At 39.5% G+C, this 18,564-nt stretch overlaps 1 protein-coding gene across 1 annotated transcript; it reads left to right on the top strand.

Annotated features, from left to right (window-relative positions):
* The first annotated feature begins 2,678 nt into the window (after positions 1-2,678).
* mapkapk5 (MAPK activated protein kinase 5) lies at positions 2,679-18,259 on the top strand. The gene is made up of 14 exons (XM_080894765.1): positions 2,679-3,628; positions 5,408-5,481; positions 10,822-10,897; positions 11,662-11,759; positions 11,874-11,982; positions 12,194-12,283; positions 12,738-12,833; positions 12,947-13,027; positions 13,119-13,306; positions 14,134-14,254; positions 14,397-14,527; positions 14,688-14,803; positions 16,087-16,191; positions 16,481-18,259. The coding sequence occupies exons 1-14, from the start codon at positions 3,593-3,595 to the stop codon at positions 16,573-16,575; spliced, it is 1,416 nt and encodes a 471-aa protein (XP_080750891.1). The 5' UTR covers positions 2,679-3,592; the 3' UTR covers positions 16,576-18,259.
* Positions 18,260-18,564: the final 305 nt, after the last annotated feature.

The raw sequence follows: 18,564 nt of genomic DNA, 5'->3' as shown, positions 1-18,564 counted from the left end.
TATTATTGAAGATGTTATCCTGAACAAAGTGTATGCCTATCAAGTGCTATTTAGTGCTATTTTTCTGTTGTCTTCCTCTTTTGGATTTATTATGGTTGGCAAACATCTTTCAGCTGCATTACTACAATCTGAGCTGGACTGTGGCCCAAAGGTCTGCCATCTAACCATTCTCAAAAAAAGAAAAAGGGAGAATTGCAATGACCAGTATGACCTTTCCTTAATCTTGTCATAACACTTTAGTCTTTCCCATTTTGTCCTCCACAATGTGCGCCCAACTGATGGTTTAGTTAAAACAAGCAAATAAATAAAAACCCCACCCCAAAGCCCTGCTGTGATTACTTTGTTCCATATATTCTTCTTCATCTACCCGACACAGCAAAGAACCCACAGACAAACACATTTGGTGAATTGTAAATAGAATGATTCAGTGCTGCGCAATACTCTGATGCTGTACTTGCTCTGGGATGGATTCTCTGGTATGATGTTTCTTATCTTGACTGGACAAGTTATAATCTTACAAGATAACTTGTGCACACTAAATAAAAGCCCATAAGTGCCTAACACCATCAAATGCATGTGATGGTGATAACTCCACTTATCAAGTTTTATTTTCACCTTGGGTGGTCATAAAATAAAATTCCTTCTTCTCTTGTGCATAACTTGAGCACTAACAAAAGGACTGTATAGTAGTATATGTGGTGCAGCAAGAAATTTCCACCTATTTACGTGCTTGAGCAGCACAGATTTCACTGTATGACATTCTGAGGTGAGAAGAAAACATAATTAGCTGGGTTTTCTGACACTGTTACATATAGCGTTGTAGTAAATTATATATACAATGTGATGTGTCGACACATAACAGCCATCTTAGCAAAGAACCAATTTTAAATTATACCTTTGGGGACTTTGTTATTAGCAGCCTTTCACAAAAATGCATAATTTGTCCCCATTTCTTTTGTTGAATCTCCGAAAAATGCCAAAGAAGGTGATTACCAAAGACAGATAAGCTGGAAATGTGGCAAATCTCAGTATGGTGTGCATATTGAGGAAACTGGACAGGGGAAGGACAACAGAAAAAGCAACCGGCTTAAAGAACTGTTTGCAGCTGATGAACAGTATCTGAAAATCATGTCCTCGAGAAATATGGGGGGAAATGCAGCAAAGATCTGACACAGAACACCTGAGATTTATCTGGTCCTTCAGAGATGCATTTGGTCTGCTGAGCCCTCACCAGAAATGGTCTCAGTTAAAGGGTGCCTGTCAAGAAGAGAAACAGGGAGAAAGGACTCATGTATCAAGAACTAGATGTAAACTAAGTGGCAACAGGTCTGATGGAATGATTAGTGTAAATTTGACATTTTTGGTTCAAATTGTCACGAATATGTACAGAGGAGGTCAGGAGAAAGGTACAACAGTGAGTATCTACAGCCATCTGTAAAACACGCTTGAGGCTCTGTTATGGTTTGAGACTGCATTTCCGCATTTCAGTGATGTTTGGGATCTTATGGAAATTCATGGAATTATGAATCCAGAAAAGTACCACAGTGATCCCAAACACATTTCCAATGCAGTTAAAGCATTGATGGATCCTCAGGTGTCAATATTATTGAAGCAGTGAGGGATCATCTTGAAAAAGAACAGAACAAAAGGCAGCCAACATCCAAAGAAGAGCTTTGACTGTGTTTCAAGAAGCCCGAAGAACTATTCTTGAAGACTACTTAAAGAAATTACAATAAAGTTTGTGTAAAGTTTGTGTCAGGCTGTGTTAAAGAATAAAGACAATCATACCAAATGCTCCCTCCCCCAAATAATTTATTGTTACATTTATTGTTATTTATTACAATTGTTTAGTGAATTGTATTATCCTGCCCCAAAATGAGTCGTTGGTGGGTGAGTACCCGTGCCATGAACAGAAGAGTCTGTTATCTCATTTGACAGTATCTATTTTTCTTGGTATTTCCGATTATTTGATAAAGTCTATATTATGTTAAAGTACATCAAATCTAATTAAATAAATAAAAATTTGAAAGCGAAGGAGAGTTTTTTTCACACTTGGATTTAGCTAAAGCTCATTGGGTGTGCAGGTGATATCTCTGTATAAGAAACATTTTTAACGAAGTCGTGGAAGTCTTATTTTTAGGGGTTACCTGATGGAATACTGCCACCTGGGGGGATAGTTTTTTTTTTTGGAAGGTAGGTGTCTAACAAATCATCTTAATTAATTAATTTTAGCACATTCTGATATTAATCAAAGTGTGATGGTTGATTTTTTTGTTTGCTTGTTTTTTGCTGGCATTTAACTTTTTAAATATAATAAAATTTCCTATAATGTGTAGATTTTTAAGTTGAGCTTAACTATATTTCCGCCAGGGGTAGTTCTGCAGTAGTTCAACTTCTTCCACTGTTAAGTAATCGGTAGTTTGCAATGCTGCTTATGGGACTTGAGTCCGCATTGAAAACTAGGTCCTTATAAGGACCCATTACAGTGTATCCAGTTCAAACGTATTTGATTGTAAAAAATAATTTGCTGCTTCAAAAATACAAAAAACAAATACATGTATTATACGCCGAAAATTACGTGGTGTGTGATAGATTAAAACGTGTAGCCTAACATATTGTTCGAATTTATTAATGTTGTCAATAATTTTGATCAGGCTTTCTGTTCGGACAGGCGTTATGTGTATTCCTCTGGCAAGACCCCTATGGGATTAGCAAAACAGTCCAGAGATGCGGATATCTTTTGGCCACCGCTGAATGCAGTCTCCGATAACTCCTGTCATCTGCTATGTGTTGTTGCTGTTCCATACGCGTTCTGATAGTTATCACGGTCTGCTGAGAATTTTAACATCCCTGGCTTTGACTGGAGCAGGAAAACCGACGCGACTCGGTTAGCTCGTTACCTAGCGTGTCAGAAGGCTCGACGACATAATAGATTGTCCTGCTGCTGAGAACGCGGTGTGCTCTTCTTGTCAGATCAACCCAGGTGTCACCCAGTGTACTATCGCTAATTTTCAGAGAGTATCTTCGTTCCGCCGTATCGTTCACTGTTGTCTTTGTTATGTAATCGACTGCTTTCACCGTGAAATGTAGCAGCATACAGCAGCTTGGCCAGTCTTCAGTGTCTCCGCAGCGTTAGCAGAGCACTGCTCTCACTGCGCTGGCTAAAAATACCACTGTAAGGCCCCCCTGCTCGCTGCGCCTCCAAAAGTGCTGGACTTGTCCCTGTTGGACTTCTCTTTTCTGGTCACCTTGCTCGCAGTTTGCCACTCTACATGGTCACTACAGTGAATTTGAGACGACTGGTAGAGCGAGTCGGGCCCCGAGGTTGTGAGCCGAGCTGGTCTGATCTAACGTTAAATCGTACCAGCTGCTGGGCTTCAGTTTTCCAAAGGAACGGCACTCGGCTTTGGTTGCTCTGTAGCCGAGTATCATTTTTCCCCGATGGCCTTTTCCTGTTATAACTAGTAGTATAGAAAGCCTTGGTGAAGCCCGGGGTACTTTATAAAGGTCAGACAAGACACAAACGCTTCGTTTCCACTGTGTTCAGTCTGAGTTTGGGGAGGCAGACTTCATCTGTCCGGAGCACAAAACCATGTCGGAGGATAACAATGCAGACAAATTCATCAAGGTAACCTAAAATGACACTTCTTCTGCTTGGTTACTGGTCCACTCAAGTGATGGAAATATTATCTTTTTAAAGCTGTTGCTCAATGCATGCTACATGAAGAGCGCAGTTTTATCTTGTTTCATGAGACAGTCATAAACTCATATTTATTGACAGCAGATGAGTTTTATGTGTGATTTGCATGGCAGAAATGTTGAACATGTTTTAAAAAACATAATATTCATTTCTTAGTTTAAACCCATTTAACAATGGTCATGATCATTAACCAGCCTTACTTCCCTGCAAACTGGATCTGGGGTTTGTTCCTGGCTGGCTCCCCTCAGTGTGCCTGGCATCTATGTCAACAGTAAAATGTGATCTGGAGTTGCCCTGGCCCCTGCTTTCATGGTTGGGCAAGAGGTACTCTAGAACTGGAGCACACGTTCGCTGAGTAGCTTTTTGCTTAACCCCGACTCTGTTTTATCAATTTCCTGGCTCATTAAATCAAATGCTGGGAAATAATCTTGCATGTTTCCTTGCTCCAGAAAAAAAAAGTATTAAAGCATTACAAATCTGCGTAGTTTTTGATCACTCGTCCTTCAAGTTGTGTGATTAAAGAACCCTGGACTCCCTCTTAAAGTGATGAGATCTGTTGACTTTGTTAGGTTGTGGGGGTTTGCTGACATCATTTGGGTCCCCTTAGAATGAAAAGTCACTGCAAATCAATAGAGTTGTTCTGTTGACTGCGTTTATCTCTTAGTGAAACCATATGGAGGGGTGTTTTTCCAGAATGACAGTGCTTCTGTCTTTTGGTTCAGTGAGTCACCAGTGATTCACTAAACCTCACATTCATCAAACATAGGGTTTGATGAGTGTGAACATCATGTGAATCATATGCTATGGCTTTCACAATCAGCAAGTCTAGTCCCAATTAAACAGCTATGGGAGATTTTGGCCGAATACTCCACCTCGACCAAATAAGAGGATATCTTTTTTTGGATTACTTTAATAGTGTCTTGACACGAAATCGCACTTTCCTGGTTGTCAAGCTGTAGTAAAACATTGTCAAGTGTTGCAACAGTTATATTTTAATCAGCCAATGTTCACATGTCCCAGAAAATTATGTTATAAGGAAAAGGGACTAATGCCAAAAATTTCTGGCCTCAAGTTTGGGGGTTTGTCAAAGAGAACTTGATTTGTTTTATTTTGATTTTTTTTAGTTGATTACTGAACTTGTGTGGGTGAACTTGTCTTTAAATAATTTATTTTGGCACCAGTAGTAGCAGCATGATTTTCCAGGTGCATTTGTGTTATAGCAGCCAAGCTGTCTTTTTTCTAAATCTTTTTTCTGTCAAGGAATGGTACTATTGTGAAACTAGAGCCCATAGATGTATAGCTATTACACCACCCAGTGTTAACACAGTAGGGTTAATGTGTTTCTTTCCATTTAGTATAATGTAACTAGTATCTGCAGTAGTCTTTTGAATATATGTTATGAATATAACATACAGTATGTATTATAATAAACATCATATTCTGTGTACTGGTATAATCACTGCCTGTGTATTGGCATTGATCAAATGTTTGGGGGGGGGTTTAGTTTTTTTTATACAGTATTTTCTTTTCTTTCTCGTGAGCTAATGATCATAAAGCATGACATACCCCGTGCTGACTGTTGTGAAAGGCACAGATGATTCATAAACTTAAGCCTAGGTCTTTTTTTTAACATTCCTGTACCACGGTGGTCTGCCTTTTCTTCAATGTTCTGATATACTATATGGTATTATTTTGTCTTTTTAACAGGAGACATCTATTTTGGACGAGTACAACATAAACTGGACACAGAAACTGGGAGCTGGCATCAGTGGCCCTGTCAGGTAAGTCTTTTTAAAAAGACTTTTCTTTATTCTTGACATTTTATCTTTTCTGCTGCAGTCTGTTGGTGCCAAAATGTGGAACGGGATTATTTTTCTTGAACTATGGCCAGTGTGAGGAGTATTACACAACCAGGAAACATTATCATGATATCTGTTTGTGATTGAGAAATCACCTTTTACCTGTGCTTCTGACGTCTATGGAAATGAGTTATTGTCATTTATTAGTGCTACAGAATCCCACAGGGAGAACTCTTAACACTTCTGGGTTAAACACAACTGTGAGAACGCAGTCAGCGTTAACTGAGGTTACAGTGTAGTTTTGTTTATCCTGAAAATAGATTATTGTGATTCAGAGTATTTTTAAGTAAAGTGATTTGATTGAAGAGGGTGGCAGAGATTGTTGTGTCCCCATGCAGTGCATGATTAAATCTATGTATACATCTGAGTCTCTGAATACACCGCAGAGTCGATGTCAGAGCTGATTTAGATTTATTTGTTAGCTGAGCTATTGACTAGACAAACACGTCTGTATGCATTTCTAGCGGTTCTCTTGCATTAAATTTGCTGTTGCACAGCCTGACCTTATCCTTGGCACGTTAACACATTAAAAATTATAAAAGGACCAGGTGCTTGTCACTTGCTTTAACTGACTGGACCTACTACTCGTGTGTAAGAACATTGCAGCTGGGAGCTTAAAATGTTTGGCACAGGCACGATTTCTGTTGTTTTTGGAGGTGGCTCAGTTGGCACAAGCACAGTCTATGTAATTGCAGCATGGTGGACTTGAATCCCACCCAATGCACGTATCCCTCAAAACCTCAGTGGAAGTCAGTTAAACTGGACTCATTATGTTTTCATTTTGTTATGTTCATGTACACCATATAATAATGGATTGGATTTATATAGCACTTTTCAAGGCACCCAAAGCGCTTTACAATGCCACTATTCATTCACTCTCACATTCACACACTGGTGGAGGCAAGCTACGGTTGTAGCCACAGCTGCCCTGGGGCAGACTGACAGAAGCCAGGCTGCCATAGCGCGCCATCGGCCCCTCTGGCCCACACCAGACTGTTACTGTTACCATATGAGAAAAAGTATTAGGCTACCTAAACATTACACCTAAAGGCGATTTTCTGACATCATATTCTATTAATATGAGGCATTAATATGAAGTTGGTCCCCATTTGTGGCTATAATAGCTTCCACAATTTTGGAAAGGATTCCTGCAAGATTTTGGGATGTGTCTGTGGGAATTTTTCACCCCACTCGTTTAAAAGAGCATTTATCAGATCAGACACTGAAGAATCCTTTGGTTACTGGTGTAACCCCAGTTCTCTGAAAACCAAGTGAGGTATCTCACTATGGGGAATGACCTCTGAATGACCATTCAGGCTCCACTACCACAACGTCAGAGCAATGACTTCAAGGACATGGGGTTTCCTGACCCCCTTTGTAACAGTCTCTAGCCCCCCACGAGAACCTGGAGTTCTTCAACTCCTAAGAGAAGCATGGAGAAGACGAGGAGGAGGATGTTATCATGGATATCATCAGAGATGATAATAATGAGAATGAGGATGATGCTATGCTGCCCTGGCATCTTGACCTGACAGCTCCATTGGCAGGGAAGCTAAGCCCTCTCCATCTCTCCTGCGAAGTCACTCTAAGTGAGATATGCAAGCATACGTCAATCAAGCTGTCCATTAGCTGGTCTATAGCTTCTAGTTTATCCCAAAGGTGTCAGGGCAGACAAGTTCTTTCATAGCAGAGTCAAACATTAAAACTCGAAAAATGGAACTAAGAGGCCCAGGTAGACCCCAGAAAAAATAGTCCCATAGCATTATTCTTCTTCCACCAAACTTAACACCTGGCATAGTGCAGTCAGGTCAGTAATGTTCTCCTGGCATTCTCCAAACCTAGACTTGTCCAGAGTCCAGTAGTGGTGTGCTTTACACCACTCCATCCAACACTTGGCATTGTGCCATAATGAGGTAAGTATGTGTGCAAGTAACCTCAGTTACTCAGTTCAGTTTCAGATGTTTTTGTCTCTACTCTTGCTTCTTTATGGCGTCAATGATAATATGGTCGTTTCAGGCATGCAGCTCTGGCTGTGAGCACAGCAGCTCCACACAGCTGCTCTGGAAGACAATCTGTTAGCAAGAGGCAGCCAGTCCAAAAGAAAGTTCCTTTAACAGGACGGTGGCCCTAAGCAGAGTTTGGGAGTTCAGCATTTGTGCCCATTTGTGCAGGTTCTTTTGGCATTGCAGAATGAAAGTTTAAAAATGCGTAGACATGCTGTAAAATACACAGCAGCGTGTGGGCATGGTAGGTTTCTTTCAAGCCTGTTGCACAAGCCTGTTGCGCCCATATTGATGGGAACAGTTGAGAGGGACAAGAAACATGAAGTGCGAGAAGCGAGTGGAATACAACAAATGGTCAGACTCGCTGGGATTCAGTTCACAGACTCACTGTTAAAAGCATTACTACCCATGTGTTGTGTAAACTAACAGCTTAAAATCGTAATCCTCTTGAAGAAAGTGAGTTTATTTCCAATTCCTTGGCTTTGTTGGGTTTAGTCTAGCGGTGGATACACAAGGGATCAATTATAAAACATAGCAGTTTGCTTAAGTCGTCCATTTCCCTTCTATATTCCTCTAATTGTCTTCACACTGTAAAATGGGGAGTAATCGATCACAGGAAAGCTTATACCGCATATGAATAAGTAGCAATCACTGTTATAAATGACTCCTTTTAATATTAAAAATTAGTAAACGCTGCATTGCCCTGCTTCACTGGGATATCTGTTCACAGGAATGACTTTTAGATTCATTCTGTTTCTGCTGAACTTTACAGAGAGGCAGCAGCTCTGCCAGCAGATTTAAGTCTGTTTATGCTATACGCAGTCTTTTTAGTGCAGGTCTGTCTTGCTGATTCTAGTTAGATGCCAGTGGTAATATATCAGTGTCTGCCACTGACTTCTTCTGCTCATTCTGCACTTTGAGGCTATCATTAGTCTGGATCAAGCGAGAGCAATCTGTTATTACCCAATGTGTATATTTTTGGCCTTGAGTGATGAGAATACAGTGAAATTGACTCATCAGGCCACCATGTAAACATGCTGGTATGATTCATGCTATTTTTTTTTGAGCAACTTTTACTCACCTCGTGTTTTATATTTCTAACTCGGTTTTTTGCTCAGAACTCTTATTACTTCCTTCTTACCTGCCTCCGTCTGCTAGCACATTCATGTCTTTTACTGTATCCCCCACCACCGGACTAATTCTGTCATTCATTTGGGAAGGTATTGGTTTCTAGTGAAGTGAACTTTGGCCAGAGCTGAATGTTTCTCCCAGTAATACTTTAATAGTGTAATCTGAGTTCAAAGTAAGTGTTTAAAGTGAATATTTGAGCCCCTGTAGATTAGAGGAGAGGGAAAGGGAGTTATTAGATTCTTCCAAAAATGAATTATGTATCTGCACGTTTCATATTTAATGAGTGTGCAGTTCAAAATGTGGATTGAGGAAACCCATTTCCAGGAGTTATTTACTTCATTTTATCCTTGTGACGATGAAAAATATGCATCCACAGATGACTTTTCCTTTGGTTTACTCTACATACAAAGATGCAGAGCAGATTCACCATTCCCACAACAAACTTTGATATTTACAAAATAAAGTAAATCCAGCTAGTCAGCTGATGTCTTCTCTGTGCTTCTGTTTGGCCTTATTTAATTCAACATCAGATCATATCCAGGCGGTATGTAGGAGTGTAATAGTCTAAAACACCACGTTAGCACACAGAAACTACCTTTACAACTTTAAAGTCTTTTAAATAAAATAAGAGCGCCTATGCAAATATAAATTCAAGCTTTACAGATAAAGTATTTACACATCCACAGATTATAAATATAAGTCCTAAAGTGATTAGTCTATTAACAGAAGAATATTTATTTTAAATAACATGCAAATAATTAGTTGTCTGCAGACAAAATATATATCTGAAACTAGGTCTGTGCAATATGACCAAAATCTCATATCCCGATATCAGAATTCTATCGTCCCGATACCGATATAAATCACAAAAATGTAACATTTTCTGTAAATTCTGTGGATCTCGGGCAGCTCGACTTGCGGAAAGTGTTTCCAGCTGCGCGTCATGTAGCTGGAGTCCAGTGTTTTAACAGATGCATGAAACTATACATTTCTAGACATAAGTTGTAACGGCCGCCGTTTTCTTTGTATTTATCACACGGCGTGCTGCGGGGAAAAGCCTGTTCTAACGTTTGAGTCTAAGGTTTATTTTTTAGCACCTGGCGGCTCTTTTTTTACTTCTTATCCGTAAATAATCTGCTCTTTCACGTGATTCAGTTTATTTTGTAAAGTCTCAACAGGATCTTGAGCTTTATTGTGAAAGGTTTATGTGGAACATAAACAAGCGGACACGCGATGGTTTTAACGTCGTTGTTGCTAACGACAGCCACTACAGTGACCATCAAAATAATGAAAAAGTATTACCGTAAACAGTTTATTTTGCGACACCAAGGAACAAATGATAGCGTAAAATGAAACATAGACGTTTTTATATCGTCATCCGATATATATCGTTATATGAACAGCCCTATCTGAAACTGTAGATACTGTTGAATTATGTTTTTTATCTACTTTAAAGCTTTTTGTAAGGGTGAAATGGCATCTCAAGTTAAAAGAAAAAGAAGTGTCCAGACATTGTCAGCCTACACATTGTCCCTCATTGATATCAGCTGTTTTGTTTAAGTAAAGGACACTGGACACTGGACACTGTCTGGCATTTTATTTGTTGTGGATTTGGGGAATGCAGTTTTATCTGACTGGACTTGATTGTAATCTTGTTTCTTAATCAGATAGGTAGATGGGAATGCTGTAAAATGCTTGGATGGTTGTTTTATGTGACATAGTGGTTTAATGATTTCACCTGTGACCTCATGTAGAGGAGCTGGTTGCAGGTATAAGAGAGACGCCTTTTAATGATTTAGTGTGTTTATCAGGATGTTGTGAAAAGCTGGCAAGGCTTAAATCGTTTTCAGGTGAAACTGTAAATAATTAAGCCAATTTGCTATAAAGTTATGTCAATAACGTGTTAAAGAGTTTGCACAGTTTTTAGGTTTTAATCTGAATATATTAGATCACGTAATACAGATGAGTGACAAGCAGAGCAACTGATTGTTAATAGAAACACCAGAAAATTAGAAAAGTCCTGTGAGTTTAGATATATTTAATTCCTGATTGTTAGCACAGGCACACATCTGACACATCTATCATGGTGCGTGGGGTGTTTGTCGATACTTGTTTTCTTTTTTTGCAGAGTTTGTGTGAAGAAGTCAACTCAGGAACGCCTGGCCCTGAAGATCCTTATTGATCGCCCCAAGGCCAGAAATGAGGTTAGAGGAAACACTGTCATGGCTGTGATTAATACCTGCTGTTTGTTGTCTGGGGCTGTGTCAGCATGCTTTGTTCTGCCTGCCTGTTATCAGTCTGTATTAATTCCGGTTTTGTTTGTTTTTTCTTCCTTGCTTCTCTTGTACTTCAGCCTGTTTGTATGAGCGCCTTTGTCTGCAACGCTGTCTCCCTGCAGTGAACAGTTTGTCTTAGCAGCCTCTCCGTGTCATTAGCAGCCCCGTGTTTTGATCAAGCAGCTTATGCAGCAGTTAAGCAGTGCAGTCAAAACAAGCTACACAGACTTGGTGTTGGCGTACTGTCTTTGTCTGTCTTGCAATCTGCTTTTTTCTGAGTCTGACACTGTATAATTTCCGATGGTCTAATTATTTAGAAGAATTCTTGGTATTTGCAGCTGCTTAATTTGCATTTACATTTGCAGAATTTGTCAATTTTTGGCATTCATTGGTAACGAATGTGCATTAGTTGACTCATCTGCTTAATAAAACCAGTAAAGCAGTGGAAACGTGTAATAAAATGATTTCTGTGTCAGCTTTGATGTAGTTTAAACATTTGAATACTAATAGATGTCATTGATCTCACATTAAATTTCTCTTTTTGCCTGGGAAGTGCCGACACTGCACATCAGAGTGACTGTACTGATGATATGATGCTATTCTCTGTTGCAATGACTTTAACCTGGCTTAAACATGGAGAATTTAAACTTAAGAGAGTTACTCTAAATTCACTTTGCTTGTTTTCTCTCCAGGTGCGTCTCCATATGATGTGTGCCAACCACCCAAACATAGTGCAAATCCTGGAAGTTTATGCCAACAGTGTTCAATTCCCCCATGAATCCAGCCCAAGGTGAGGCGCTCAGTCTGTTTTTGTAGGATTCAGTGAATCTCTTGTCATAAAAGAAAGAATTTAACATATCTCCATCTCCTGGTTTTCACGGTTTCCTCCAATCGTTCTTCACAGAGCGAGGCTCCTGATTGTTATGGAAATGATGGAGGGTGGCGAGCTGTTCCACAGAATCAGTCAGCACAGGCACTTTACTGAAAAGATGGCCAGTCAGGTCACCAAACAGGTAGGTGAACAGACCTAACTGTGGTCCACCTTTATCTTGTGTTTTATGACATCGTCTGTCTTTTCCTTTAAAGCTGCAGTAACATGTCACACAGCCTCGCCTTGTCATTACTACCTGCTGTTTGGATTAAGTGGCACACACCAGTTCAACCCTAGGCTGTTTTTAATAAATCTATAGATGGTGTCTCAGTTTTATGTCTCCCTCCCTGTAGATCAGCCAAGCGTTGGAGCATTGTCACTCTCTAAATATTGCACATCGTGACCTGAAGCCAGAGAACCTTCTCTTCAAAGATAACTCTCTGGTAAGCTCCTGATGCTGCGTTGTTGCACACACAGATGTAAATACTGCAGTTTTGAAGTAACGTTAAAGCTGCCACAGCCAATTACTTTTAGCTAATTAATTATTTATACAAAATACAGAATGAAATGCAAAAGAGTAGAAGCTTTGCTAGACTTTTCAACACAGTGGATCAAAGGGTTTTTTTGGGGTTTTTTTTTTCTCAGACTATATCTAGCAGAGTTTGGCAAAGATAATGTAGAATTAGAAAATCTGCAGTGGCTGTGACAGACTTGGAAATCAATTCTGCTCTGGCAGCAATTTCAGTAATGTCCCAAAGGTGTTCCAGCTAAGAAATCCCATCAAGTGAAACTCCGTGAAGCCCCAGAGAAAATATCTTACATGAAGTTGCTAATAAAAAGTTTTTATGCTCAAAACATATTCGTATCTCTCATTCGGTGATTCTGTCTGTTCTGCAGGATGCACCTGTGAAGCTGTGTGACTTTGGCTTTGCCAAAATCGACCAAGGAGACTTGATGACCCCTCAGTTTACTCCTTACTACGTAGCACCTCAGGTTAAAAAAAAAAAAGATGCACTTGCTTTCTCATTCCACTGACGGCTGACACATCATTAACGACTGAATGCATCATATCTTAATGATGTATTCTGGCCCTGTTTTCTGTACAGGTACTTGAGGCTCAAAGAAGGCACCAGAAGGAAAAGTCTGGAATTATACCTACCTCACCCACTCCTTACACCTATAACAAGGCAAGACTCATATCTGGGATTCCTGCTGCAGGTGCGTCAGGCCTGGTTCACTGGTGAATTATTTTTTAAAAGGTTTCTTTTCTGTCTACAGAGCTGTGACTTGTGGTCTCTCGGTGTGATTATCTACGTAATGCTGTGTGGCTACCCTCCGTTCTACTCCAAGCATCACAGTCGCACCATCCCAAAGGACATGAGGAAGAAGATTATGACCGGCAGCTTTGACTTTCCCGAAGACGAGTGGAGCCAGATCTCTGAGATGGCCAAGGACATTGTACGCAAGTAAGTCTTCTTCCTATTTCTATTCTTTGTCTACCTACAGGATTTTTTTCTATAACCTAATAGATTATCACACGTCCTTCATTATGAAACGATTTCAGACCTCAGTCACCTTTTTCTTAAATATTAAGTTTGTATGTATCAGAGTTCAGATGAGCAGCTCCAACATGAGAAATAAATGGAAAATCGGGGTGCCACTTTAGCTCTCTGAGGGCACAGGGCTGGGTTTGTCTTCATATGATCTTATTTCCAGCTTCCTGTTGTTTCTCTACTCTCCTATCACAATAAAAACTAAAAAAAAGCCTTCAAATGATCTAAAATAAATAAATGACCAAAATAAAATTAGATTAAAATAGTCATTCACGCCAATAACACTCTGCACAAGTTTTGCTTTTTGCCATGAAAACTCTTTTAAATGTCCTTCATTGTCCTTTGTGACCTTTTCTTTATAATTGAAGAAAACTGAAGAATCACATGACCCCCATCAAGCCCCCCCCCCCCCCCCTTTTTTTTTTTTTTGTGAGTAGGCACAGAGCCTAATAACAACGAGACTTTGCAATCCCTACTGTCGTAACCATTATCTCTGATTTATGGTTTAGGTTTGTCAATCCAGTTGATGCAAAGAATACCTGACTTTGTCCAGCATATTTTGTAGTACACCCCTCAGCAGACTCATTAACTCTCCTGTCATCTTGTTTACCCCATATTGCCTTCCTTTTCTCCTCTGTCTTCCTTGTGTTTATTCGTCCCATCCCTCTGTTAGTCTCACTCATTCACTCTTTTTCTGACCCACATGTATTTTCTGTTGCCTCTTTGTTTCCTCCCTGCAGGCTGCTGAAGGTGAAGCCAGAGGAGAGGCTGACAATCGAGGGAGTCTTGGCTCATCCTTGGCTTAACTGCACCGAGGCTCTTGACAACGTGCTGCCCTCGGCACAGATGATGATGGATAAGGTGAGTGCATTGCGTCAGTGATCTGACTGGCAGAGGAAACTGCTAAATGAGTATTCTTAATTATTATAATATAACAGACGTATAGCCCTCCTTAGGCAGAAATTTAGATACCAGCTTTGACTGTCCTCTTTCTGCTTCCCAGGCGGTAGTTGCAGGGATTCAGCAGGCCCACGCAGAGCAGCTGGCCAACATGAGAATTCAGGATCTGAATGTCAGCCTGAAGCCCCTAAACTCTGTCAACAACCCAATCCTCAGGAAGCGGAAACTTCTAGGGTATAGTTGCTGTTTTGTTTTGTTTTCTTTGTGTGTGTGTGTGTATCCAAAGTTTTTTTTATTTATTTGGAAGTCCTTGTATTTAAAAAAAAAAAAAAAAAAAAAAAAAAAAAAAAAAAAAAGATCTGCTCTGAAATATGTTTTTCTGTCCATGTTGCAGCCCAAAGCCCAGTGACAGTTTCTTCATTCACGACCCAGAAAACGGAGGGGAAGACTCCAACGTAGCACTGGAAAAATTACGAGATGTCATTGCACAGTGTATACTACCACAAGCTGGTCAGTAAACCCACGCCGGTATACAACTAGCATTTTAATGAAGAAGTATGAAAAGTTGTGCTGGCTTGTTGAGTTTGGTGTCTGTTTTTCACTTCAATTCAACTAAGAAGCATTTTGGCAGTCTGTGATGAAAAGTAAACATAAGAACTGCCAAAGTACAGAGGAACAGATGATCAGCTAAGCTTTTTTTTTTTCCAAACCTTTAATTGGTTGTAACGTAACTTGAAAATGCAGAGAAACTCACTGATTTTTGAACATTTATGACTAATAATTGCTGGAATTCTAATCAGGCTGTATAAGGTTATAGACACTCACTGACCACTTTATTAGGTACACCTTTCTAGTATTTTGTTGGACCTTGTTTTTTCCTCCAGAACTGCTTTAATTCTTCATTAATTCTTCAGCAAGGTGCTGGAAACATTCCTCAGAGATTTTGGTGCATTTTGACATGATGGCATCAAAGAGTTGCTGCAGATTTGGCATGATGGATGTGCAGGCAGCAATCTCTTGTTCCACCTCAAAGGTGCTTTATTGGACTGAGATCTGGAGACTGTGCAGGTCCTCTGAGTATAAAGAACTCATTGTCATGTTTAAGAAATCAGTTGGGGCTTTGTGACATTAAGCTGCTGGAAGCAGCCATTGGAAGATGGGTACACTGTAGCCATAAAATCATGGATATCATGAGCAGTAACACTGCCGTAGGCTGTGTTAAACTGATGCTCACTTGGTATTAAGGGAGCTAAAGTGTGCCAATAAAATATCCCCCACATCTTTACATTGTTCAATTTTGGTGAGCCTGTGTGACTTACAGCCTCTGTTTTCTGTTCTCAGCTGATGTGATTGGCTCCAGGTTTGGTTTTCTGCTGATGTAGCTCAACTGCTTCAACATTTGACATGTTGTGTATTCAGAGATGCTCTTCTGCATACCTTGGTTGTAACGAGTGGTTATTTGAATTACCGTTGCCTTCCTGTCAGCTCAAAGCTGTCCGTCTAGCATCAACAAGGCATTTTTTAGTCTCTGTAAACGCCAGAGATGTTAGTGTGCGAAATCACTTTCCTTCCCTGTGACTAATTTTTTTGCTTCCATGTGATTGGCTGATTAGATATTTGCATTAAGGAGGAGTTGAATAGGTGTACCTAACAAAGTGGCCATGGATAGTGTACATTAAAGTCTATATGGAGTCTGCTTGTGATTTTTTTTCTGTTGACAATGTTGCACATCTCTCAGAGAGGGGAAAAAAACAACAACTTCTGAAGTTAAAAAAATAATAATTTTTGTGCAGGAGAGAACGAGGATGAGAAGCTGAATGAAGTGATGTATGATGCCTGGAGGTTCAACAGAGACTGTAAGCTGCTGAGGGATGGCCTGCAGGGGCTCAGTTGGGACGGTCAGTGTTGCTTGCTCTCTCTAAAGTCATCCATGTTTTTTTTCATTCACTTTTCAGGTGTGAGCTTATGTGTGGTGAATGAATAGCTTATTGCAAAGATCAGAAAAGACTGTATAAACAATATCGCTGCACCCCTAATTATTCAAATTGACAAAAATCTACAGAAACCAGATTAATTGTCTCTGTTATTATAAGATTAGGGGGAAAAGACTAAGCATGGCTCTCATTTAGAAGTGTAATTTTATTGTTACCAGTTACCAGATCCTTAACCAGCAGATTTTCATTGCAGGACGAGCCTTCTCCGATAAAGTCGACCGCTTGAAGTTGGCTGAAATAGTGAAACAGGCCATCGAAGAGAAGACAAATCTCCAAGAATCTCATTAGCAGCTGCTGTCTTTCTATCTTCTTTTTATATTGTTTGTTATTACCCTTTTTAACTCATATCTGTAAAAAAGCTTTTTTATGTATAAATTTTTTTTCTTTTCGTAAATTTACTTGCAAGATTTATTGTCAAACTGTTGCAAGAGCTATTGTACAGCTGTAGATATATTTCAAAGATGACTCATTGGTACTATAAAAATTTTTTTTATGGATACTTGCAAAGAACGTGGGGAGAAAAAAACCAACAACTATATTTTCATTTTTGCAAAAAAAAAAGAAAAAAAAAAAAGCAAGACCAAAAAAATGAAAATCTGTGAAAGAAATTATTTTCTGGGAGGAAATTTTTATTAGCTGTTTGTCCAGCTTATTCAAGATGTCATGTGTTTTATCCCAGTTATTTCATTTTATTCTATTTTATGTTATTTTATTTTAACCTTGCTAAGGAATGTATTTATTTAAACAAAATTCCATTATTTTATACCTTACTCGTAGGTTGGGGTCCGAAAGTTGACAGAAGCACTCTACAATGTGATTTTGTTCTTCCACACACCTTTAAAATCTCACGCTAGAGAGAAATGGTCTGAAGCTTTGGGTTTTCCGTCGTCTCGTGCGTCTTTCCCTCGACCTTTGTTGTTTAGAGGTTGGGGAGAAGCAGAAATGCGGGTAAAAGAAGGCATCATAAATCAGAAAAATGGAGGCAGATTTGCTCATTTTTTTTCACAGTACCTCTCTTCCAACTAAATTTATTAGTTATTAAATTGTTTGAGCCAAAAAAATAAAATCTGAATACCTTTTTTATGAGCTTTAGTTAAGACGTTCTCAGACTTTTTCAAAGCCCCCCAAAAATCCCCCTCCCCTTTCAAAAACATTAATAAAAGTAACAATGTGTTTTTCTGATTTCTGATGGTTTGGATGAGAGTCCACTGTTTTATTTCAAGTTGTTTATCTGTGAAACTGACACAATCTCTGCTGCTTTCACGTCACAGTTGTATCTGCTGGAATTTAGACCTGCATAGTTAATATTTGAACTCTTTCCTAGCAGGAGTGGTTGTTACTTGAGCTCAAAGAAACACACACACAAAAGAAACCCCCCTGGTGATTTTGGTCCAGTGTGGTCTTAGACCAGAGCAGATCAGGGGGGAAGGACTGGATTTCAGTGTTGTAACTTGATGTTCAACTGAATGTGCAATAGGGGCTATAATGTGATCATGCCCCCCCCCCCCCCCCCCATGCATGTACATACTGAGACCGTACTTATCTAATGTGTCAGTATTACTGTTTATCAGAGGCCTTCCATGTTTCATGTCATTTCATTTCAGAGGTTTGAATACCCAGAAATGTCCCCACATCCTCACCCTTAAGGTGTGATTAATGTCATATTGTTAGTTGACTGGTCAGAGTGAAATCTTCACTACACTGTTTGACTCTTGTGGTCTACTCATATCTAACAATAATATCCTTTAAAAGAGGCGTTTGGAGAAAGGGTTCCTCTTAAGGTGTTTGAATGAGGCCACACTGAGTTTGCTGAACAGCTGGAAATGTTTATTTTGTGTTTTGGAAAACCTCGTCTGTCCTGAGATAATTCTTTGATGAAGTCTTTTACAGAACTTTTTCTGTGAACATAAATTCTTGTCAAGATTACTGCATTAACTATGTGATCTTCATTAAAAAGAAGTGTTTCTTCTGAGTAATTTGCAAACACTGGTGCAATATATCATCACTGTCATCGCTGCTCTCTCTGACTTTTTCTCCCCTTTTTTGGGGGGACATGGTCAGATTTTAAACTCATTGCATTATCATAAAAAAAAGCATAGTTTCAGCCTAAATGTCTGCTTTTCTTAATATTTATTTCTTTGGAGGCAGGAGATGGCAATCATGTTGAAAGCTGATATTTTTCACACTGTTTAAAACTGATACGAACAAAAAAGTGCAAGTCTTCCTTTTTATGTCTGTATTCAAATTTAGGTGGCGCCGACAATTGGGTGGGATCAT

The sequence above is a fragment of the Rhamphochromis sp. 'chilingali' genome (assembly GCF_963969265.1).
Source record: "Rhamphochromis sp. 'chilingali' genome assembly, chromosome: 10".
Classification (NCBI taxonomy): Eukaryota; Metazoa; Chordata; class Actinopteri; order Cichliformes; family Cichlidae; genus Rhamphochromis; species Rhamphochromis sp. 'chilingali'.
The sequence above is the reverse complement of the archived record's forward strand: the minus strand, read 5'-3'. Positions and strand labels throughout refer to the sequence as shown.